The sequence below is a fragment of the Cryptomeria japonica genome, chromosome 10 (genome assembly GCF_030272615.1).
Source record: "Cryptomeria japonica chromosome 10, Sugi_1.0, whole genome shotgun sequence".
In the NCBI taxonomy this organism is placed as follows: Eukaryota; Viridiplantae; Streptophyta; class Pinopsida; order Cupressales; family Cupressaceae; genus Cryptomeria; species Cryptomeria japonica.
Window position 1 is genome coordinate 116,638,613 of NC_081414.1, and position 22,296 is coordinate 116,660,908.

The window sequence follows — 22,296 nt, forward strand, 5'->3', positions numbered from 1 at the left end:
TCAACCATTATATACGATGTTGAACCATCTACAACTAGGGGAAAGGACCCAGTAGTTGAGCATGTACCAATTGTTGTGAGGGTTGTTGATACCTTTTGTTCCAAAAATTGAACAAATAAAACCTATTGTTTGAAACAAAAAATATCAATTTTTGTTAGGAAATGTACCAACAGTTGTTAGGAAATGTACTAATAGTTGTTAAGAAATGTACTAATATTGTAAAAAGTAACCAATCAGGTGATGCCATATCAGCTGCACAACTATTGGGGTCTCTTTTGCACGCCTATTGGTCTCACTTTTTTTGGGGGCTGTTTTGGACACCTTGGCAAAAAGCATGCTGACGTGGCATCATATTTGATGATGTGGCCCTGAAAACTTAGTTATAAGCAGGGGACTTGCCAAGTAAGCTGCTGTAAAAAAATCGGAGTGATTTGAAATTTCCAAATAGGATTTTGAGAAGTGCGAAGTTAGGGTGCACAACTACTGGGTCCTTTCCCCTATCTTAGTGAAAACCAAACCTAAAAAATATTTATTGATCTTGGAGGACTATGCATGAGGTACTCGTTTCAAATCATAAAAGGCCTTCAATATGACAAATGGAGCAAAAGGCTCGTCCCAGTCGACTCCCTATTTTTAGAAAAAACCTCTAGCCAACCGAGCTTTGAATTTTTCTATGCTACCATCTAGCATACTTGAAAATGTATAACCACTTAGAGACAATCACTGACTTCCTTCTAGTTGCATGTTATCCCCCACCAATCATTCTCATTGAGTTGTACACCTCAAGGCATCCTACCAAACCTCCTAACTTATCAACCTTAAAACTAGAAGGCTCTATATTAATCATGGAAGACATTAGTCTCACATTATTTGGAAATTTCATGGGAGGGTGACTTACTCAAATTGAATTCATAAGCTCCTATAGCATCTTAGTGAATCACATAGGTTTTCTAGCTAAGATGGATAAAAAGAGGCACATCGTGCACCTTTGGAAGCTTGCTGATCAGAATTTGATTTTTCTGACTTCTCTTATTTCTGCAGATCAGCTTTGTAGGCAGCAATCTCTTCTACCTCCTTGGTCAATGCTAGAGGTTCCTAAGACTTGGAAGACCATCCATCCTCGTCAAACTTGACATCTCTACTCACAATTACCTTCTCTACTGAGATGGAATGTAGGTTTTGTAAGATTTTGAGGCTTCACCTAACACACAAAAGATACCCTTCAAACTGAATGTTCCAACTTGGTCTTTTTCTCATTAGGGATATGAATGTAAATAGGGTAAACGAAAATACGAAGGTGTGATAATTGAAGCCTCTCACCTATGAATGCCTCATTTGGTGTTTTGTCCTTCAACACTCCATGAGAATACCTGTTAAGAATATAGCTAGTTATAAGACATGCTTATGCCCAAAGATGTATGTGTTGGTCTAGATTATGGTTCAATATTTGGTTGTCTCTATAATGGACATGTGTCTTCTTCTATGCAAACCTAGTTTGTTGAGGATTGTAGAGCACTGTCAACTTCTCGATTCCTACTTCCCCACAAAAAGTGTCAAACTCCTTGGAGATATACTCCCCTCCATTGTCAAACCTTATATAGAGTCGAAAATTGCATACCCCTTTGCAAATTCACCTATACTTTTGTAGCCAATTTAGTGTGCCTTCCCCTAGCATTTGAGTAGGCTCATTTAAGCCCTTGCATCAGCCTTTTCCCTCTTAGGATGGATGCTCAAGAGCACCTTTTCAACAACTATCTTTTAGTGACAATTTTGAGTTAACCACATGTTTCTATTGTCACCCGTCATTTTTTACTATTTAGCGTGATTTGTTTGAAAAATAGCATGTAGCACGAATGTCCATGCGCCACACTAGCATCCCATGATATTTTAACGTTCAAATGTTAGTTTTGAGTGTTTTGCCACTTGTTAGCTACCCAAGTTAGTGGAAACGGCTAGAAATCTTCCAAAACGGTTCAACAGCTCTTCTTTCCCTCCTATTCTCTCATTTTAAATCTATTCTTTCATTCCATGCTCTCTCTCTCTCTCTCATTTTAAATCTATTCTTTCATTCCATGCTCTCTCTCTCTCTCTCTCTCTCTCTCTCTCTCTCTCTCTCTCTCTCTCTCTCTCTCTCTCTCTCTCTCTCTCTCTCTAGCTTGCACAACTTCTTACATCTTGCCACTGGGGTCTCAAGCTCTCACAATAGTCTTTGCAACTCTCCTAGCTTTCACAAGTCTTTTGTTGGTATTATCTTTCTAGTTGTTTTGTCTCTTTGAGCATCTTGGGATTCATCACATTCCTTTTCTGTCAAATCATTTATTTTGCTATTTGTCTTTTGATCTATCTATCTATCTATTTGATTATTGTGGACTTGGAAACACAAAAACAGGGACTTTACTTAGGCAAATTTCTGAATAGCCCCAAACAATTTTCCTCTTCTGTGTGTGCAAGTTTATTGGAAGCACTTGAACATACAAAGGTTTGCATGTGCATATTTGTTTTATTTTCATTTATATATGTTATCTAGTATTTGTTGTTACGTTTCTACCTTTTGGGTTATATACAGATTGGTCAAAGTACAGAGTTAGGTTTTTGTCATTTTTTGAGTTTTCTATTTTTGGTTGTACGAGACTACCACACACACGTCTATGCACTACACTAGTATCCTTAGCCAAGACGCTTCAGATTCGGATTGAAGACTATCATCTACACTTTCCCATTTTGTAGTCAAAATCTCCATTTTATTTATCAGTAATTAGATATCTTCACCAATTTATCTAGTTGGAGATACTTGAATGTATGTTGTGCAATTGTCTCTCAAGGGAATATAGTTTTCCTTCATAAAGTCACATTTCCACCATTACACCTTAATACCTTAATCTTCTTTCTTGTGTTATTTTCCACAAAAGCCTTAAAATCTTGAAACATTCTAAAGATCTCAACCTTAGTCTTCATGAAGTAAATCTACGACTTCATTGAGTTGTAGTACAAGGATGGTGACCTCCCAAGAAGTCCCAATGCTTCACCTATGACCATTACCTAGATGCAAAGAGTACCAAGTGGACCATTCATTCTCATGAGAGATGGGTTCATGTGAATCACTACCCATGAAATATGGATCAATGAGTTTGAATTAAAAAACTATGAAACTAAATCTTGATACAAAGTAAATGTTACTTGATAAAGAAGCAAGGGTCCACATAAATATGAGTGGATTAGATTAAGTGCATATATATATATACTTAAAGGCATTTTAATAGCATAGAGATATAGAGAGTAAATAAAAATGAGTTTAGTTCGCGAAACACAAAACATGGCCTTATCCAATTCATCTATTGTTTCTATAGACCCAATAATATAGGTAAAAAATACTTAATACTATATTGAGAAAAAAAACTTATTATACAATCTTTATAAATAATTAAATGTCAATAACTCATATTAAAATATAACAAAAACATAAACAATTATATATATATATATTTCCAATTTCAAGACATAATAAACCAATTAGTAAATTTAAATATTCTTGTCACTTTAAGTAACTCACTTTACCAATGCTAAATCATATATTATCTTAAGAGTAATATAAGTTGGAATTTTATAAGTAACTAATCAGTGTAAAATGCTGTATCACTTCATCTATATGCTTATTTTTGAAGTCAAAATTTTAAATGTATAGCTTATCGAGGTTTATATCCATTAATGATACATAAAGCATGCAATGAATAGTGATAATGGTACATATCATAGTAGCAAACATTTTTTGGGGGAGAAACTTGACAATTCAAAAAGTATAATATTTTCTTTTCAAAAAATCAAAGAATTAATTAGAAAAAAAAATGGATTTTCAAAAACATAGAAAGACTTAAAAAAGAAAGGAAAACAAAAATTCTATAGTTTTTTGAACTTAAAGACATTTTAATAGCATAGAGATATAGAGAGTAAATAAAAATGAATTTAGTTTGGGAAACACAAAAATGCCTTATCCAATTCATCTATTGTTTCTATAGACCCAATAAGGTAAAAAATACTTAATACTATATCTGGAGAAAAATAAAATAAAATTTATTATGGAGTCTTTTACAAATAATTAAATGTCAATAACTCATATTAAAATCTAACAAAAACATAAACAATTATTAAAATTAAATATTAATAATTTTGAATTGATTATAAAATTTACTATAAAATCTTTTAAAAAAATAAACTTTATCAATAACTCATATTAAAGTCTAACAAAAACTTAAATTTTTTAATGAAAATTAAAAAATTAATTATTAAATCTTTTAAAATATTAAATTTGATCCATCATAAATTATTAAAAATGAAAAATGTTAATATTACTAAGGATTTATAAACGCTTAAAAATGTTAATATTAGTAACAATTTATAACTATTAAAGCTAAATAAAAACGGAGATTAGTTAGTACTAGCAATGGAGTTCTGGTTCTGGCTGTTTGAAAAGCGTCATTCTCCTCATGCAAGATTCCATTCGCTGCATCGTATTGGTAGTGCTCCACCGTGGCTACGGGCCTCAAAATCATAAACCTGAGTGTTTAACTCCCTACACCTGCTGGGACCCACCTATGGCCATTTCTTGGCATTATGTCCATGCTGACAATTCACCTTCCGTGGAAGATGTCACGGTAAATTATTGACAGCAAATTCTATTTCTGAGCTCCTTATTTCTGCCATTCAGGCGCTCCTTTGGTTTGGACGGTTACTATTGGTAGGGTCTGTCTAAGGTTTACCTTTGGGCGCTGACGCCTCTTATTAAATTGGATGTGGAAGTTACATGCGGCCAGATGTTTTCCTTGCACTGCCTTTGCTAGCGGGCGATTACTAATTGCGGCAGTACTAACAGCAATTGATTCCTCCTATGTTTAATTTGGACAGTTATTTCTCGGGTAATGGTATTCATTTTTACAAGCTGAAATATGCTTGGACAGAACTTTTTGGCAACAAGTTCAGGGACCAGAATTCAGGGTTGTACGAAGTTGATAGTGGAGCATTATTTCAGCTTCTCTGATAAGCCTGTAACAGAAGGCAGTGACAAGGGAAAGTTTCTTTTGAGTATTTGAAATGATTGTGACAGGCCACAGGTCAGTGAACTGGGCTTTGAGTACTAAAACCTGAATTTGCTGTTAAACTATCATATAATTCCACATAGCCGTTATTTCATATTTTACTTGGTACTATTGTGAATTTTGAATTTTGAATTTTCTGGGTGTGTGGGGCTGCTGGGACTGGCTGCCCTTCGCTGGATGCGCGATCCCCATATAATTCCAAATAGCCGTTATTTCATAATTTACTTGCTACTGTCGTGAATTTTGAATTTTCTGGATGTGTGGGGCTGCTGGGACTGGCTGCCCTTCGCTGGATGCGTGATCCCCACCGCATCATTTGGTAACAGAGAGGGTATGCTTGCGGGGAAAGTTGAGAAGAGTTGCACGTGATGGTATGTTTATTGGGTTTTGTTTGAGTAAGCTCTACTATATTGTTTCAGTCTACATATGACTGTCAATTGTGAGAGATATATAAAAGAGCTAGTTGCATATGCATGCCCTTCCACAATATTTATTAACAATAATTAATAATCACATAAAGAACACAATATTTAATGTTTGTTAGAAAATTCCTAACAAAAATGCACATTTATTCTTCTTGTTTTTCACCTTCGATGAGCTACAAAATACCAGAAGTGTTGAGATGCTTTTTTTTAGAACAAAAAAAGGGGGGAAAGGGGTTCCTTGACTGAAATGACATTTGCACACTCGAGAAGATCAAATATTAGAATCCAAGATCCTATTCTTGGAAGATATTAAATGGTCTGAATAGACAAGCCCCACAGTAAGTTATAATTCAACACTAACTAATTCGATGCCAATGCACCCAAGAAATTAGGGTCCCATGTAAAGTTCAACACCCCCAAGAGAATCTTGATTGCCTGGTACAACCCATCTTCATTAAAATTAAAGAGGGATCGCCTTATGAATGGGATTTATCTTCACTGCACACTTCAATTTTATCGCCCATGCAAGGCCGCCACAGTATTATAACGTGTTACGCATGGGAATTAGCATCAAAGCCTATTTTGATTTTCTGTTCCATGCAAGGCACTTAGTCTTTTGTCTTTCTGCAGTGGAAAAGGAATGAGAAATATTTTTCTGCTCAGAGGATCTTTGAAATAGGAAGCAACAATAACAAACATAGAAATGACTTGATCGTGCAAATTATTTGAGTGGTGTACACGAAACACTTTGAGCTTTGCGAAAATAAGTTCCAAATCCAATGTTCAAGATCTTACTGGAGAGAATAGATGTCAATTTTTTTGGAAATCGAGAGTTATTTTATACATTAAGGTTTAAGTTTAAAGTGGTCAATGCTTCTCCAATGTTCATTTGTCAAAATAAGACTTTGTACGGTCCGCATATCTAACTTTATGTATTTGATGTGAGACAAGAACAAGTACCATGCTTGGGCCAAATCTTTCTTCTTGCAAGATTCTATTTTAGGGAACAAATAGATGATCAAAAGCTATTGCACGGACTTATGGCATATAGTAAGGTTGTTTGCTATGAGGTTCCCCTTGGAAGAAAAGATGTAAGGTAACTTTTCACGAAGCTAAATTAGAGCTCAATACTAAAGGATCTAACTACACAAATAAAGCCTTTCACTCTAAGTCACAAGTTGGAGCTTAGGTTCAGGTACACTGGTACCCCAAAATAAAATTGGGGTGGCCAGGGTGCAGGGGAGTTGGATAAGTTTTGGGTAACTCTATACCAAAAACATATAAAAAAATCACAAATATATGCATATTTTTGCCTAAGAGTTAAAACAAAAACTAAGTTCAGATAACCACATAACATGCATATAATTAAAAGAACAACCATAATAGTACATCCCATGCAGAATACGAAGTCTTCATCCATCAGCAGGGGCAGAAAGAAAGCTCACAATATAAAAATGCAAAAGTTCAGATACATTAGACATTAAAGGACACAAACTAAAGTACTGAGGAGTATTAAAATGCAGCAATAATTTTTTGGAAGCAACAAAGGGTCTGCAGGTTATGTAGATTGTTGCCTAATTCATGAGGTATAGGACTTGTAAACTTGTAATGAAATTCAATGCGTTCCAGAATTAGAAAAAATGAAGGTTCATCCTAATTCACAGTGACTGATAAATGAAATTTGCAACCAAATGCAGCCAAAAGTATTTTCATGCCTGCCATCCCTGTACTTTTTACACCCAAGAATAAGATGCAGCTACTAAGACTGCAGCTTTGCTTAGATAGAGACCAATAAGAGTTCTTACAAGTTTCACAAAAACGGGGCCAAATGCCTATTAGTCATCAGTGCTAAGACAGCTGATATATTTATCATTTGGAATATATCAATGTTTAAAAAGACCAGGAAATGGATGATGCAGTTACTATCTTTACTATGAAAAAACTTGTGGATTATCTGCGACTATATTCTGGGTTCTGTGATTGCAACCCAGATTCACACGGGTATGTCCATGGACAAATCCACCCTGCAAATGCAGACCCTGCCTGAACCCACAACAAACCAAAAATTAACTCAAATCCAAAACGAATCGTAGCCAAATCCAGAGATACAGGTGAGTGAACCAGAAACTGAGCTTTCGGTAGGATGTTGGCCTCAATAGATCTCATGGGACAAGGCTTTCCATCTTCACTTTGATGATTAGCTCTAGTCTCATACTTTTTGGTGTAATATGAGATGCACTTTTCAGAAAATTAGCAGCCAAACATCGTAAACAATCTAGGAGATCAAAATTGAATCATTTCTCTGGTACCCTCTGCATGTTTATGCCAGAAAACTGTCAAGTTCTCAGGCCGAGACTAAATAGAAATAAATTGAGTATGGAAAAAGCAGATTAAAATGGATGGTGTTGTCTTTGAAATCCTGATACCTCAGAGGATCTGCTATGGATTGCATATGCAAAATAGAAAGGCCCATTTCAGCTAGAAAGAGAAAAGAGAAAAATTGTCCCCGGTTCCTCATTCTACAGACTAGCTGTTGAGGGAGTTTAGGAAATCAATAAAAAATATTATCTGGAATACAATGGATGAGGCTAAAACAAGTTGGTTAATCTCATACAAAAAATGGGATTACAGGATTTGATGGAATGGGAGAGACAGGTACAGTTATATGAGGAATATGACACTTGATTCCAGAAACACTAGGACCTGACAAAATTGTGCATATCTGCATATCCCTGCTGGAAAATTGATTTCATAATTTATGGTTCAGCATAATGACTACAATTTCCAATTAAAAAATCACATTTTCATAGTGAATTTCAGAATTGAAATCCAATTGCAAAAATTGATTGGTAACTGGACTAAAGGCTGAATTCAAGTGTGAACAAGGTCCTATTCTCGCAGATGAAGAAGACTTGGATAAGACTCACTGAATGATAAATGACCAGATCTGCTATTTGATATTGACTTTTTGTTTATGAGCATGAACATATGTAACATATAGTCAGCAATAGATTAAGTTTCTTGTAGTATTTCAATGCCACAGAATCATCTGAACAGCAAAAGAGAAGTTCTTAAAGAGACCATTCTAAGTAGTGGGCCGATGGTAAAAGCTTAAAAGTAGGTTTGTTGACTTATAATTTGGATAAATTGAGCTTTCTAATAGGATGTGCCATACTAACACTATATTTAGATTCATCCTTGATATTGTACCATATAATGTACTATAAGATCTGTTTTAGCAGAACGGACCCCCCACAGACAGCAAAGGACTCTTAACCAAAGAAACGGGACTCGGACTCGGGACTCGGTGTCAGACTCTGCTCCAGACTCGGCTGGACTCGGGAAAGTGAAAAATTCAAGAAATTTAGAGATTTTTAAAGATTTAAAACTTGTTTCAGACACCCTTTATTGAATACACCTTAAGGACATAATAACATCATCAAAATCGGCTCATTTGATTACATACACAAGTATACATCAATCACATAAGCATAAACACAAATTGTAGCTGAAGAAAATAACAAACATAGATATATAAATATTGTCAAATGTATACAATATTACAAAACTCATGGAATAAAAAATATATGTCATCATATGATCATCATCAAATGTTTCATACAAATACCAAAGGTAAATACAACTACAAGCCTATGGCTCAGAGGAGCCTACACGACAGCACCCTCCGGCCCCCTGCTAAGGCATCTAAGGTAGTTCCTAGATGATTGGACAGCCATGGCCGCTCCCCGTGACACCATGCCATGCTCACCAACATCAGGAACATTCGTGTCACTATCTGCCTTTGAATCTCCAATCTGTGCTCGTGCTCTCTGCTCCTCCTCTGCCATGGCTACAGTCTCAACCTCTATATCTACTTGGTCGATCCAATCAGTGTTAGAAGTGGAGGTTAAATTTTCCCTACTTCTATCGACGCAGTTTCCCCCCATATTTTTTGACAGGGGTTTGGGGGCAGCACCCCTTGTGCGCTCCCTTGCGTGAGGCCAAAAAAACTTATTATTTAATAGAGGACTCGGGTGTTATTTTTCTATTGGCTGACATGTTGTAACCCTAATTTTTCTCATTCTCAAGCGAAGGTTGTAGTGAACAAAGACGAGACCATTCATTTAAAAAAAACTTTTTAAAATGTTTTTTTTGTCATTTTACTTAAGCTAGGCAGTAGCCGAGTTTGGGGCTCGAGACTCGCCAAGTTTGGCGAGTTTGAGCCAAACTCGCCAACTTGGCGAGTCTGGCGATCGGACTCGCCAAGCATGACTTGTACTCGGACTCGCCGAGTCCGGGCGAGTCTGGGCGAGTTCCGTTTCTATGCTTTAACAATGACAGAAAAAGAATCTAACTTCACCAAAGAGGATATTAACAGCAAAAGAGATCTTAAAAAAACCTTTTTCTAAGCTAGTGGGCTGATATTAAAAAGTAGGTTTGTTGACCTTATTATTTGGACAAATAGAAATTTCTAATATGATGTGTCATACTGGCAGTATGTTTAGAGTCCCTCCTTGATATTGTATCATATGATGCATTATTAGAGGGAAGGAGCCCCCATAGACAGCAACAGACTCTTAAAATTGCAGAAAAAGTATCTAACTTCCCTGAAAATGATCCACAAAGAGATAAATACATCCATAAATAACTTTGATCATAAAATGAATATCAAACTATTCCAATCTATTTCAACAAAATATCAGAATCCCACCACAATATACCAACAGAATATTTAATATTATGCATTCTCCTCAACTAAACACCCAAATAATCCACAACCCAAAACAAAATAAGGAAAGAACTAGACTAAAATCGGTTACCTAGAGTATATAAGATCACACAAACAAACTATTGAGAGAAGGAAAATTGATTTATATATGGTCAATTCAAGCATCAACTTGTAAGAATATCAACAATCCAAAATTAGAGGCAAGGAAATAGAAAATATTACTTGATTTGTTCTTCCAGCTGTTTGTCATCATCAACTTTATTATCCTTTGGAAGCTTTGCACAATCAACTTCAAGCTGATGACAGCGATGTAGGTGGGAAGCCTTGAACTGTTCCTGCATCTTTTCTAGTTCACATTCTCTTTGAGCAATATCTACATTCAACTGATCTATTTGTTCTCTATAACTCTGCTCAAGGTAATCCATCTGCACAACAAAATTCACTTACTATTAAACAAAAAATTCATGCAGTTCCATTTAACCGGCATACTCAACGGTCAAAAAAGGATATATATACCATGCACGAGATATATACATAAAAGTGCTAACAACAACTATCTTTGAGATGCAACATTTTAAGTACATGTTCCAGTCTCAATTGTAGGGTGAAAATACCTCTTTTTTGTTTTCTTCATGCTGCTCAACAGCTCTCTTTCTAACAATTTTAATTTCAGATTCTCTCATTCGCAACTTTGATGAGACCAGAGTGACTGTTTCTTCCAAAGTTTTACTGTGTTCTTGTTCCTTAGAAACTTTACTCCTAAAGTAAATCAGCTTCTGATTGTCTTCATCCATTTGTTTCATTTTTTCGACAACCATTTTATGATACGACTTCATCTCAGACCTCAACCTTGCTTTCCCTACAAGATAAGATTATACATTGGTAAAATTCTTCCACATAAGACATAAGATATCAGAAACACTGTCACTCAAGCTTCCATCGTACATTAGAGAAATTATATCCCTTAAAATTATAAAATATAACTAGCAATTTATGTTATATATCCCAAATAATAATTTTCAGATCAGACACCAAGAAATAACCAGAAATCTGAAGCATGCTTATATACTATCATACTTAAGCATTTGTCGTAGGCTAGTCCGAGACTATAAAGGGATTACCAATACAAACCTTTAGAGTGTCTGTTAAAAATCTCCATCTCCTCATTTGTTGCATAGTAACCATAAAGTACACGTTGTCCACCAGGATGAAACAATATCTTACGGCGCTCCCAATCATCTTTCCCTCTCCCTTCCTTTAAAAAGTGCCTGTGTAAGCGTTCAGCCTCCAAGTATCCCATTGCCGTTTCCTCAAATATAAGTACACTCATTCCACGATGCCCCTTAGGGCCATATGCATGCCTTGCCTTCATGGCTTTGTATCCTTTAAAATAATCCAGTAGTTCTTTATTACCCATCCCAACCCACTGGAAGCAGAGAACAAGCATCATAAAGTTTGAACAATAGAGCATAAAAGATGCAGGAAACTAGATTTAAAAATTATAGGCACAAAATACATGAGTTCCATGGTTGTTTTAAACCATAATTAAACTGCCAATGCATTTTTATGAAAGTAGTAACTAAACAATAACACATCTAGAGCATTTGCAAAAGAAAATAACTAAAAGATAAACATGAAACAAAATATGTGAGTTCCATGGCTGTTTTAAGCATGGTTAAACTGCCATTACATTTTTATGGAAGTTAAATCTAAACAATATCAAATCTAGAGCATTTGCAAAAGAAAATAGCTAAAAGATAAACATACAAACATGTCAAGGGAAATTTCAAAGATTTCCACCTGAATAAAGATATGCATAAAATCAGACATATTGAATATTTATGTGTGCATATTAGAGAGTTAAATTATGTCCACAAACCATGTTACTTAAGGCCTCGGGTCTTAGCTTCTCTCCACTAACCAGAAGTTCTCCTGACTTGAAAAACGGTTAGAACAAAACTGGGACAACTAGGAGATTAACACAAAGACCTGAATGACAGAGAACAAAACCTTGACACTAAGAATATGCATTGCTCTATGCTAGCCACATTCTTTCTATATGGCAAGGACTATTACTATGTTCTACGGCATTTCCAGGATGGTGACAGCAGGATTGCAGGGGATGCAATAATTTATTTATTGCTGCTGACTATTACAACTGTCAATGGCCAATGCACCTTTAATCTCTTGTGAAACTGACAATAATAACTGACTCTAATACCATATCAGGAATTTTAAAGTTTTGAGCTTTGTTTAATCAATTGAATCAGAAATCCAAATAATTGGTGTTAGTGTTAACAGTCTTATATCACTAGCTATGAATCTGAATCATGATACTTTTTTGCTGTCAATGATGCCATGATTAATTTAATTGCTGTTCTACCGCTGTCATGATTTATTTATTGCTGCTGTTATAATGCTGTCACAATATATTTAACAGTCTTTTAAATGTTCTTTCTTAAACATTATAAAATATTGCTCTTCTGTCAGGGAAGTCTGGCCATCCCTGGAATGGTTGAGGGACATCTCCTCATATTTCAAAGATTTGAAGTTTTTGAGGGACGGATAGGTGACGTCCCCTGCCATCCTGGCCATACCTGAAACACCATTGGGAATGGGGACAAGGGTTTGAGAGCCAGAGATGCATCCCCGTGGAACATAGGAATATTAGAAACTGCTACAATGGTATGCAAAGGTCGACATTTTCAAAATACAATATAAAGAAACATTCTGTCAAAGATTTCTGAACTAAAAGAGCACAAGTGAGGCATGTTTATCCTTCATACTTGTCCAGGTGAGTTTGGGGCTCTTATCTACCAAATCAGGCTTCTTCTGTTAAATATTCAGGAAATATACAGAATTTATCCAGCACTGAGAGAATCAAACTCAATAAGCAAATATCTAACCACCATTAATGAGGAATATTTTCTCCACTGCCTTCAAGACATTAAAGTGGCATGTTTACACATATATCAGACTCCCCCCTCCAAAAACTAAATAAAACTGTGCATATGAGATTATTTCTTTTACTTTAGAATAATTTTGTGAGGTTGATGCCTAAATATTCCTATAAGCAAGAAGTCAAGCAGTCTATGGTTACAAACACACATTTTCATTTCGTTCTCAAATTTGAATGTTGTACTGAGATTTATGGAGTCCCTTTAATACTCTTAATGTATTAAGGTACAATTTTCTTGTGTCACTTCCCACTAGAAGCAAGCTCTAGCAAAAGGCTATTGACTATGAATTTTTTTTATAATATCCTCCAACCAGTTAACTTCATTTGTCATAATCAATGGGTATGCAGCTTTCTTGTCTCTCTTTTAGAAGGGTCCAGCTTTCAGATAATAAGTATTTTTAATTTTAGCACTAAACATTATTTTTGTACAAGAATCAAGACCATATTTTTTACAGAGCTATAAAATTCTTATGGAATATCTTATACTGCAATAATTCTCAAAAAGAAATTATTCAATTAGATTCTACGTTGCACAGAGCCAACATTTGGGGAGATAGCCTACAGCTAGAAAATGCAGATATGCAAAAAAGGGAGCAACCAGGATAATGTGGTACTTAAAGAAATATAAAATAAAATAAAAAACAAACCCTCTTTTAAAAATATTTCTAAGCTTTTAGTTGTCTAAAATGTTTGTCTTGCTTTTAGTCTTTAACCTGTGTTCCATGGGGACACATCCCCCTTGATGTTGCATTTGCAAGAAACATCCCAAAAGTCAGAGATGTCAAGGAGTGCAAAGGGGACTCCTAGCCATCCCCAGGACAGCCACAGATATCTTATACGCCCCCCAACATCCTGAGGACGGCCAGGCATCCCCCGCAGAAAAATGAAAAATATATTGATCTTAGTGAAAAAAAGAAGAGTTTTTTATTATTATTTTTTGGCATTGTAAAGGGGTGTGGACCCTAAAATCTCACTTTCAATTCAAAACAGATAAAAACAAGAGCTGCAGTGCTATCGGCAACCTCTATTCATATTGCTGTTCACATTTCACTGTTCAATTTTTAACTTTCACCTGTTGTAGGGAACAGGATTTGAGGAGTGCAGACACCTCCCCTTGTGACATAGTTGCAAATTAAAGCCCTGAACTTTAAGCCTCAATAACAATTGAAAACTTGAAGCTTGGCTGCCTAAGTTAAAGCTCAACTGTGAGGAAATTTCAAAGAGCATACAACAGTGTCAAGGTATGTTTGTTTGCTTTCTTTTTAGTTTTTGTAGCTTGTTAGAGAGGGTGTGTAAATTGTGACTAGTCTAAATTTCAAACTTTAAAAAAAATTTGGTTTCAGTTTGTTATACCACAAAATGAGCACTTGCAGCAGTTCCAGTGATGACAATGTGAATGAGAGCAATGAAGAAAATGAAGTAACAGAATAAACATTTCTTCTCATTCTGAAACTCCAAACACAAGTTCTACTGGAACTCCACAAGACTGTTTTGCATGCTCTTTGTTGATACATGGACCAGCTAGGACTCGAACCTAGGACCTTCCACATGCTGCTGGAGTGCTCTACCACTGAGCTACTGGCCCCTCTTGGACCAGTCCATCATCGGTCCAGGTGTGGCTTATTTCCAACACCAACACCCCCCCTTAAGCCACACCTCTCGTGTGCTTGGGGCTCCTAGCCTGGACTTGGCTCTGATACCATGTTGAGACATGGACCAGCTAGAACTCGAACCTAGGACCTTCCATACGCTGCTGGAGTACTCTACCACTGAGCTACTGGCCCCTCTTGGACCAATCCATCATCGGTCTGGGTGTGGCTTATTTCCAACACCAACACTCTTCACCCTCTCTTCAAAAATTTGCAAAAGGCCCTTTCAACCCCAAAAAACCCTTGCTTCAATTTGCCACTAATTTAACCATCAATAAGGATAAAAATAGAGGAGGTAGCAGGCATTGACTATGCCATATTTGCAAAAATGATTACTGTGGGAGATATTCTAGAGTTAGAAACCATCTATTGGGCGAGAGTGGGCATAGGGTTAGAGTTTGTTAAAATATAGCATTTGAATGGCAGGTTGAAATGGCAAAGTTGGTTGGAGTGAGCGAGCAAAAAATCATTAATACTAAATAAGAAATGGTCATCTATTGATCAATATGACTATTCCAATGTATCAGTTGGAGAGAGTTGTGATAGAGTGAAGAGGAAGGCCACTTCTGCTGCAGCTGAAAAATATACAGTGGTAGGACAAATGAATTTCAAAAAACGTGAGAAAGTCGATGATTTAGTGGCCAGATTTCTTTATGCTCATGCTATTCTATTTCAGTTGGCATGGTCACCTTATTTTAAAGCTATGTTGACAAATGAAACAGGAGTTGGACCCTCTTATCCTCCCCCTAGAGAACATAGATTGCGTACCTCCCTCCTCGACAAACAATATTCAAAGATGAACATTTTGATGGAGGAGATGAAACAAACATGGATTAGGTCTAGCTATTCCATTGTTATGGATGGGTGGATTAATATTCGACATCATCCACCCATTAATATTATTGTTACATGCCTTGACGGTTCATACTTTTTGAGAGTTATTGATTGTTCAAGAAAACATTAAGGATGTTGATTACCAGTTTGTCATTTTGAAAAACATAGAGAAGGTTGGGTCTTCTAAAGGGAGAAGAGAACCTCATTTGAGAGGGGGACAATTTGAAAATCAGAAGTGCAGATCTGATTTAAATAAGAAGTGCAGATCTGATTATGAAAGGTTGTGTCCCTTTCAAATGGCAGAAATAATGAAGAGTTGCACTCTTTCAAAGGGTGTATCTCTTGCCAAAAGGCATACATGATGAAAAGGTGTGACCTCTCCCTCACATTGAGAGATATAAAGGAAAGGAATCAAAAGGATCCAGGAGATCACCATCGATTAGATCAGATCAAATCAGATCAGAACTGTTTATAAGTTACAGGCAGTAATATCCTTGCTCTTGGTGGTATGCATGAGGATGTGCTAAATATGTATGCTGCCTGGCAATATGTATGACAGTCATACTTAATTATATATATATTCATAATACACGAGAAGTTATCATACTTATAGTCTAAATCATGTTATTACTGTCAGTATTTAAGATGGGAATGAGATGTTTCCAAGAGGGGCAGTCTAAATCCAGACAATAGGGTGATTCCCAAGAAGGGTGGGGAACAGCGTCCTGAGAACCTTGAGGGACAATGTCCCAAGATAGGGTAAGGGCTTGGATCTGTAAACTTTGAGGGAACCTATTGTATTTGGTATCTAAGCGCTTGGGTAACATTCACATCCTCTTCTTCCTTAAAACTGAAGTAGTAACCTATTGTATTTGGTATCTAAGCGCTTGGGTAACATTCACATCCTCTTCTTCCTTAAAACTGAAGTAGTAACAAAGTTTGACACTTGCATTAAGAATTATGGATGTATGATAGATGAGCAAGTTACTTATTAATAAATTAATGGAATATCACTGATTTGATTCATATCAAGATAGAATTGTCTCCTAATCAATTTAGTTTGAGTCATAAGTAGTATGGAATAGGTTAATTATGGTTAAAACAGGCCTAAACCTAGTAGGGGACATTACAAAGAGCAATGACTTCATTTTTTCAATCTTTACGGTCCTACATTCAGAACCAAAGGCTAGGATAAATAGGGCCACTATTGCACCAAAAAAAACCCATTGGATGGTGGAAAATTCATGGAAGGACACACCGGAGTTGAAACAACTTGCTATTCGTTTATTCTCACAAATTGCTACGCCCTTTGCTGCAAAGAGGAATTGGTCCACCTATGGCTTCATCCACTTGATTATGAGGAATAGGCTTACTTTGAAATGAATAGAAAAACTAGTTGCAATTCATAGTGCCTTAAGACTTCAAGATCAACAGATTATTGAATATCAACAAACTACAATAACATGTTGGAACGTTGATCCTGAAGATGTTAAGCAAATTGATGACAAGGAGGTGCAACCAAGAATGATTGGGCTTCCAATGGATGTTCCACTTCAAGCTAAGAGTGATAGCGTCTCAAATAGTTCTTTTGATATTGATAACCCAAATGAGGCATAGTCTCATAGATTGTTGTATTTTAAAGTTTGAGAACTTGAGTTACTTTAACAGTTTAACTTTAAGTTTAAAACTTGAACATGCTTTAATACTCCTGTCATGAGTCTCACGATTAATCTTATTGTTGTTTGTAATACTATTATATTGTTGTCACACTACTTTATTGAAGTTTATACTGTTGTCATGATTAATTTACACATTGATATTGTCGTTATTCATTATTGACATATCTATCTCTCGTTCCAAAAAAATCATATTTATATTTATATTGAAAAAATTATATATTACTGTCCCTAAAAAATGGCCCTCAAATTGTCATCCCAAAAAATGCATCTTCAGTCATCCCCGACCCCGAAATGCCATGGAACACAACTTTTAACATTTTTAGGCTATCACTTAGTTAATTTCCGGAAGCGTGTATTTTTCATATTAAGGACATCCACTCGAGGCCAAAGGGAGAACCTTGTCCCTAGAAGACACATTTCCTTGGTAATCAATCCCTAGGGCTGTATTTCTTAGGGAACTAGATATTGGGGACATGTACATCTCCATGAATGTAATGTCCCCTACTAGGAGGCTGCCAATTCCTGTAACTTTATAATAGTTCTGATCTGATCTAATCGATGATCCTCTCTCTCGATGCTTTTGACTCCTTTCCTTTATATCTCTCAATTTGAGGGAGAGGTCACACCTCTTCATTATGGATGCCCTTTGGCAAGAGACACACCTTTTCACCATTAGCACCCTTTGAAAAAGTGCAACTCTTCATTACTTCTGCCCTTTGAAAGTGACACAACCTTTCACAATCAGATTTGCACTTCTAATTCCCAAATTATCCCCTTCTCAAAATGAGGTCCTCTTCTCCCTTCTATATCCCATGTTGAGGGAGTCCCAACTTTTCCTTCCAAGTCTTTTGACCATTCATTAACTTAATTAAATTTTAATTATATTATTTTATATTTTAATTTAAATTTTATTTTTATTCTTTTCTATTTTAATATTAATATTATTATTTATTATTAAATTCTATTCCAAAGTGGCGACATTATAGTCCCCCCAACTCAAGATTACTTGTCCTCGAGCAATGATCAGGGAATGTTCAAAATGATTCCCAATATGAAATGGCTTTCAAAACACTCATAGAATAAACATGGTGCTACATTTTTGTAAAAACCCTATTTCTTGCCCTAAATCACCATTTTATGTAAACTACAAATGGACCAAGATATGTACCTGATGGAGATCTTGCAATAGGTTAGGAACCAATTGGAATTAATAATATAAATCTCTAAATAAAGATAATTAAGAATAAATTAACTCCCTATAGGAGCTCAATCATAAGAAAGTGGGAGTAAGAAGAATGATATGGTGTCCAAGAGACCCTCTACCCTAGGCCCAAGAGCAGAGTGAAAGCCAGAGCCCTCTTGGCCTCATGGGACCATCGGTCAAACTACCATGAGGTGGGCTACCTAATGAGGTATCCTATCACTGTTCCCCTTCATCACTTCCATCCTTGTACCCTTGTTAATAATCAATTATGATAGAGTTTGGAAAGATACAATAGGGTGTCCTTCCCCTCTAAGTCCAAGAGTGGTGGACTCTGTCTTACACCCCCTTGGCCTTATGGTACCATTGGTCAACTACCATGAGGTGGGCTACCTAGAGGAGGACCTCATCACCGTTCTCCCTCTTTGTACTTCCTTATATTACTACCATGGCAGTGTGTTCAACATATGCATCATAGGGTATTCTTCATACAAATGATAATATGAATTACATATACATTTCATAATTATGTAATTTTAAGACAAGTTTTCTCTCATCCTTGTCTCGCATCACTTCTTAAATGGTTTACACAATATCATAGATATCACTTAATGTTAAGAACTTATGATTAGAAGCATGACACACATCTATGACCTCAAATACAATGTTCCTAAATAATGTCTATAGTAATCATAGACACTCATGGAGCAAACAAACACATCAAATATGAATCAAACACGAAGCATACACTTGAAAACGTGAAGCATACACATGGATATCTGCAAACATGGAGCATACATGTGAATACACATATTGTTAGATTCTTCTTCCTTAATTAGGAATCAAGATGATTCATTGATTCGTCTTTAGATTCTTTACCCTGTAGGATGGCAGGATCATTGTTTTGATACCACTGTAATGTCTCCTACTAGGAGGCTGCCAATTCCCATAACTTTATAATAGATCTGATCTAAACGATGATCCTCTCTCTGGATGCTTTTGACTCCTTTCCTTTATATCTCTCAATGTGAGGGAGAGATCACACCTCTTCATTATGGACGCCCTTTGGCAAGAGACACACCTTTTCACCATTAGCACCCTTTGCAAAAGTGCAACTCTTCATTACTTCTGCCCTTTGAAAGGGATGCAACCTTTCACAATCACATCTGCACTTCTTATTTATATCAGATTTGCACTTCTAATTCCCAAATTATCCCCTTCTCAAAATGAGGTTCTCTTCTCCCTTTTATATCCCATGTCTGAGGGAGTCACAACTTTTCCTTCCATGTCTTTTGACCATTCATTAACTTAATTATAATTAATTATATTATTTTATATTTTAATTTAAAATTTTATTTTTTATTCTTTTCTATTTTAATATTAATATTATTATTTATTATTAAATTATATTCCAAAGTGGAGACATTACAATGAAATACATTAAATTAAATGTATGTTACCCTAAAGCAATTTCAATGTGGATTGGAAGGGATGTTAAAATTATCTTTAAGTTTCTTTATTCATCATGCAGGTGCCGGGCGCACAACCATACTTAAGAGACAGCTATGCAAATCATTGTGACCAAGTTACAATCATAATTACATTTCATAACTTTGACTTGCATTCTTTGCTTTATTTGTACAAAAGATTTGTGTTGGGGAGCTTATAAATTAAAGGTTTAGAGCACAGATCCCTGACAAATAATCAGGCAAATGGACATAAAGATCTAGTAGAGAATGTATTGTCACTTAGCAAATGCATAGTTGCATTTAAATATCCACAATTGGTTGCCAATAATTTGACACTCACACAGCTTATTGTATCAAAAATCAACAATAATTCTCCAAGAAAGCCAAGGTATCTCTATGAAATCACCCCAAATGAAGAAGGAATAGAATGAAGAGAGAATTTGTTTTACAAATTTGAGTAAAGTAAAAAACAAAATTGCACTCATAAAATGCTAAAAAATGAGTCTTGAAAAGCATATAAATAGAGAATTAAAATCAGTTTTATAGCTTTTTAAAAATTTAGAGCACTTTGAATATATTGAATGTATGATACTGTACTAAAGAACTGAGTTGCAAGTTTAGGTACAAGAATGGATATATATATATATATATATATATATATATATGAGTGGAGAAAATAGCTCGCTAAAAATAGAGCAAATTTCAGCAAATTGGTGGTAAGGCTTTTGCTACATGTCCAAAACTATGGAAGTTTATGTGGGATGCGACATCGATGATGAGCATCTCATGCAACAAGTCGTGATTGGATAGTTCATAGGCAAACTTTTGCCTAGAGATCAAGTTTTAAATTGGATAGAGCACAAATGGATTTCTTACCCAAGGGCTTCTATGTGGCATCCTTCAACTCCAATGGTCTGTGTGAGGAGATAATTGCAAGAAGAATATGGTTTGTGGGCAACACTCCAATCTATGTTCAGAAGTAGATCACAAACTTTGATCTCACTTCCTTTACTCCCAAAGATGATTTGCATTGGATCAAACTCACAATTTTTCATAAGATTGAAAAAAACTAGAGTGACACTTTGAATTGTGGATTAAATTGTCTCTAAGATTTTGGAAGGAAATTATTGCATGTATGCCCAAATGAGGGTTTTGTTGATTTTAAACTTACTAAAGAAATTTTACCTACACATTAGGGACAACCAATGGGTGCAATTGATTGAGGTCGCATGGCCCAAATTTTTTTGTATCACATCACCACTTTGAAGATGACTACCCTACGAAAAAAGCAACTTTAAAATGGATGGTGAAGGAAAAAGTCATGTTGAGGCTCAAGGAGTGATTAATACAGGTGATCATACAATGCAAGAGGAAAAGGTGGCAACAACTCTAGAGGTGGGAAAAAATTCCAAGGTTATCTGTAACTTGGCTACTGAAGGTGGGGATAACTACCAAGAGGATCTCAATGAAGAATGCAAATACATCTTGTCAAGCATCAACAAAATCATATTTACATTCATATGCAAACCATAGATTACATCATGTAAAATAGACATACTTAACAATCCATCTCAGAACTACAATGACACGTATGCAATAGAAGAATGACCATAACAAAGCATTTGTAATGCGTAGTAGATGATATCACACGTACATCAAACCTCTCACAATTGTATCAGCAAATGTGAAAAGAGAAAATACAATAATTTAGATTAAAATATCCCCTTGAATCATTGCAAACTACCATGGAAACAAACCATGATAGATGTGTATTTCAAAACCCTTCCTATGCTATGAAAGACACATCCCTTTATTTGCAACTCAAACTTTCCCTAACCAAAAATTGGCTTAGAGACAAGCATTTGAAAGAAAAATGAACCAATACTTAGCTGCAAAAAATCTTTGTCCTTGCCGCCTATAGGAATTGACAAAAATCCAAACGAACACAAATATCTATTGCATTGATGGAAGTCCACACAATGGATCTTCATCCAATACTTGAAAAATACATCTGGAAACATGTTCAAGAGATTGAATCACATTTTAGTGTACAAAAACAACTTTGGAATATTGTTAAGGTCTAATTGAGGCCTTCATTGAAATTTGGAAGTTGTTAGGGTAGTGGATAAGTGAACAATGCACATGTGGGACGTGTTGAAGTTTCAAAGGTCAAGGGTTGAGGGCAGAGATCAGAAAATCGCCCAGGACTCGCCAAACTCGGCGAGTCCAAGTACGATTTATGCCCCCCGAGTCTGGCGAGC

At 35.8% G+C, this 22,296-nt stretch overlaps 1 protein-coding gene across 5 annotated transcripts in view; it reads right to left on the reverse strand.

Annotated features, from left to right (window-relative positions):
* Window positions 1-22,296, reverse strand: part of LOC131072607 (protein SUPPRESSOR OF GENE SILENCING 3 homolog) — a 60,837-nt gene that overhangs the window by 2,262 nt on the left and 36,279 nt on the right. For all 5 annotated transcript variants that reach the window (XM_058008818.2, XM_058008819.2, XM_058008820.2 and 2 more), the window contains 3 exons: window positions 11,376-11,670; window positions 10,859-11,103; window positions 10,467-10,669 (listed from right to left, as the gene is read on the reverse strand). In XM_058008818.2, coding sequence (XP_057864801.2) covers window positions 10,467-10,669; window positions 10,859-11,103; window positions 11,376-11,670 — 743 coding nt within the window. The remainder of the gene's footprint in view (window positions 1-10,466; window positions 10,670-10,858; window positions 11,104-11,375; window positions 11,671-22,296) is intronic.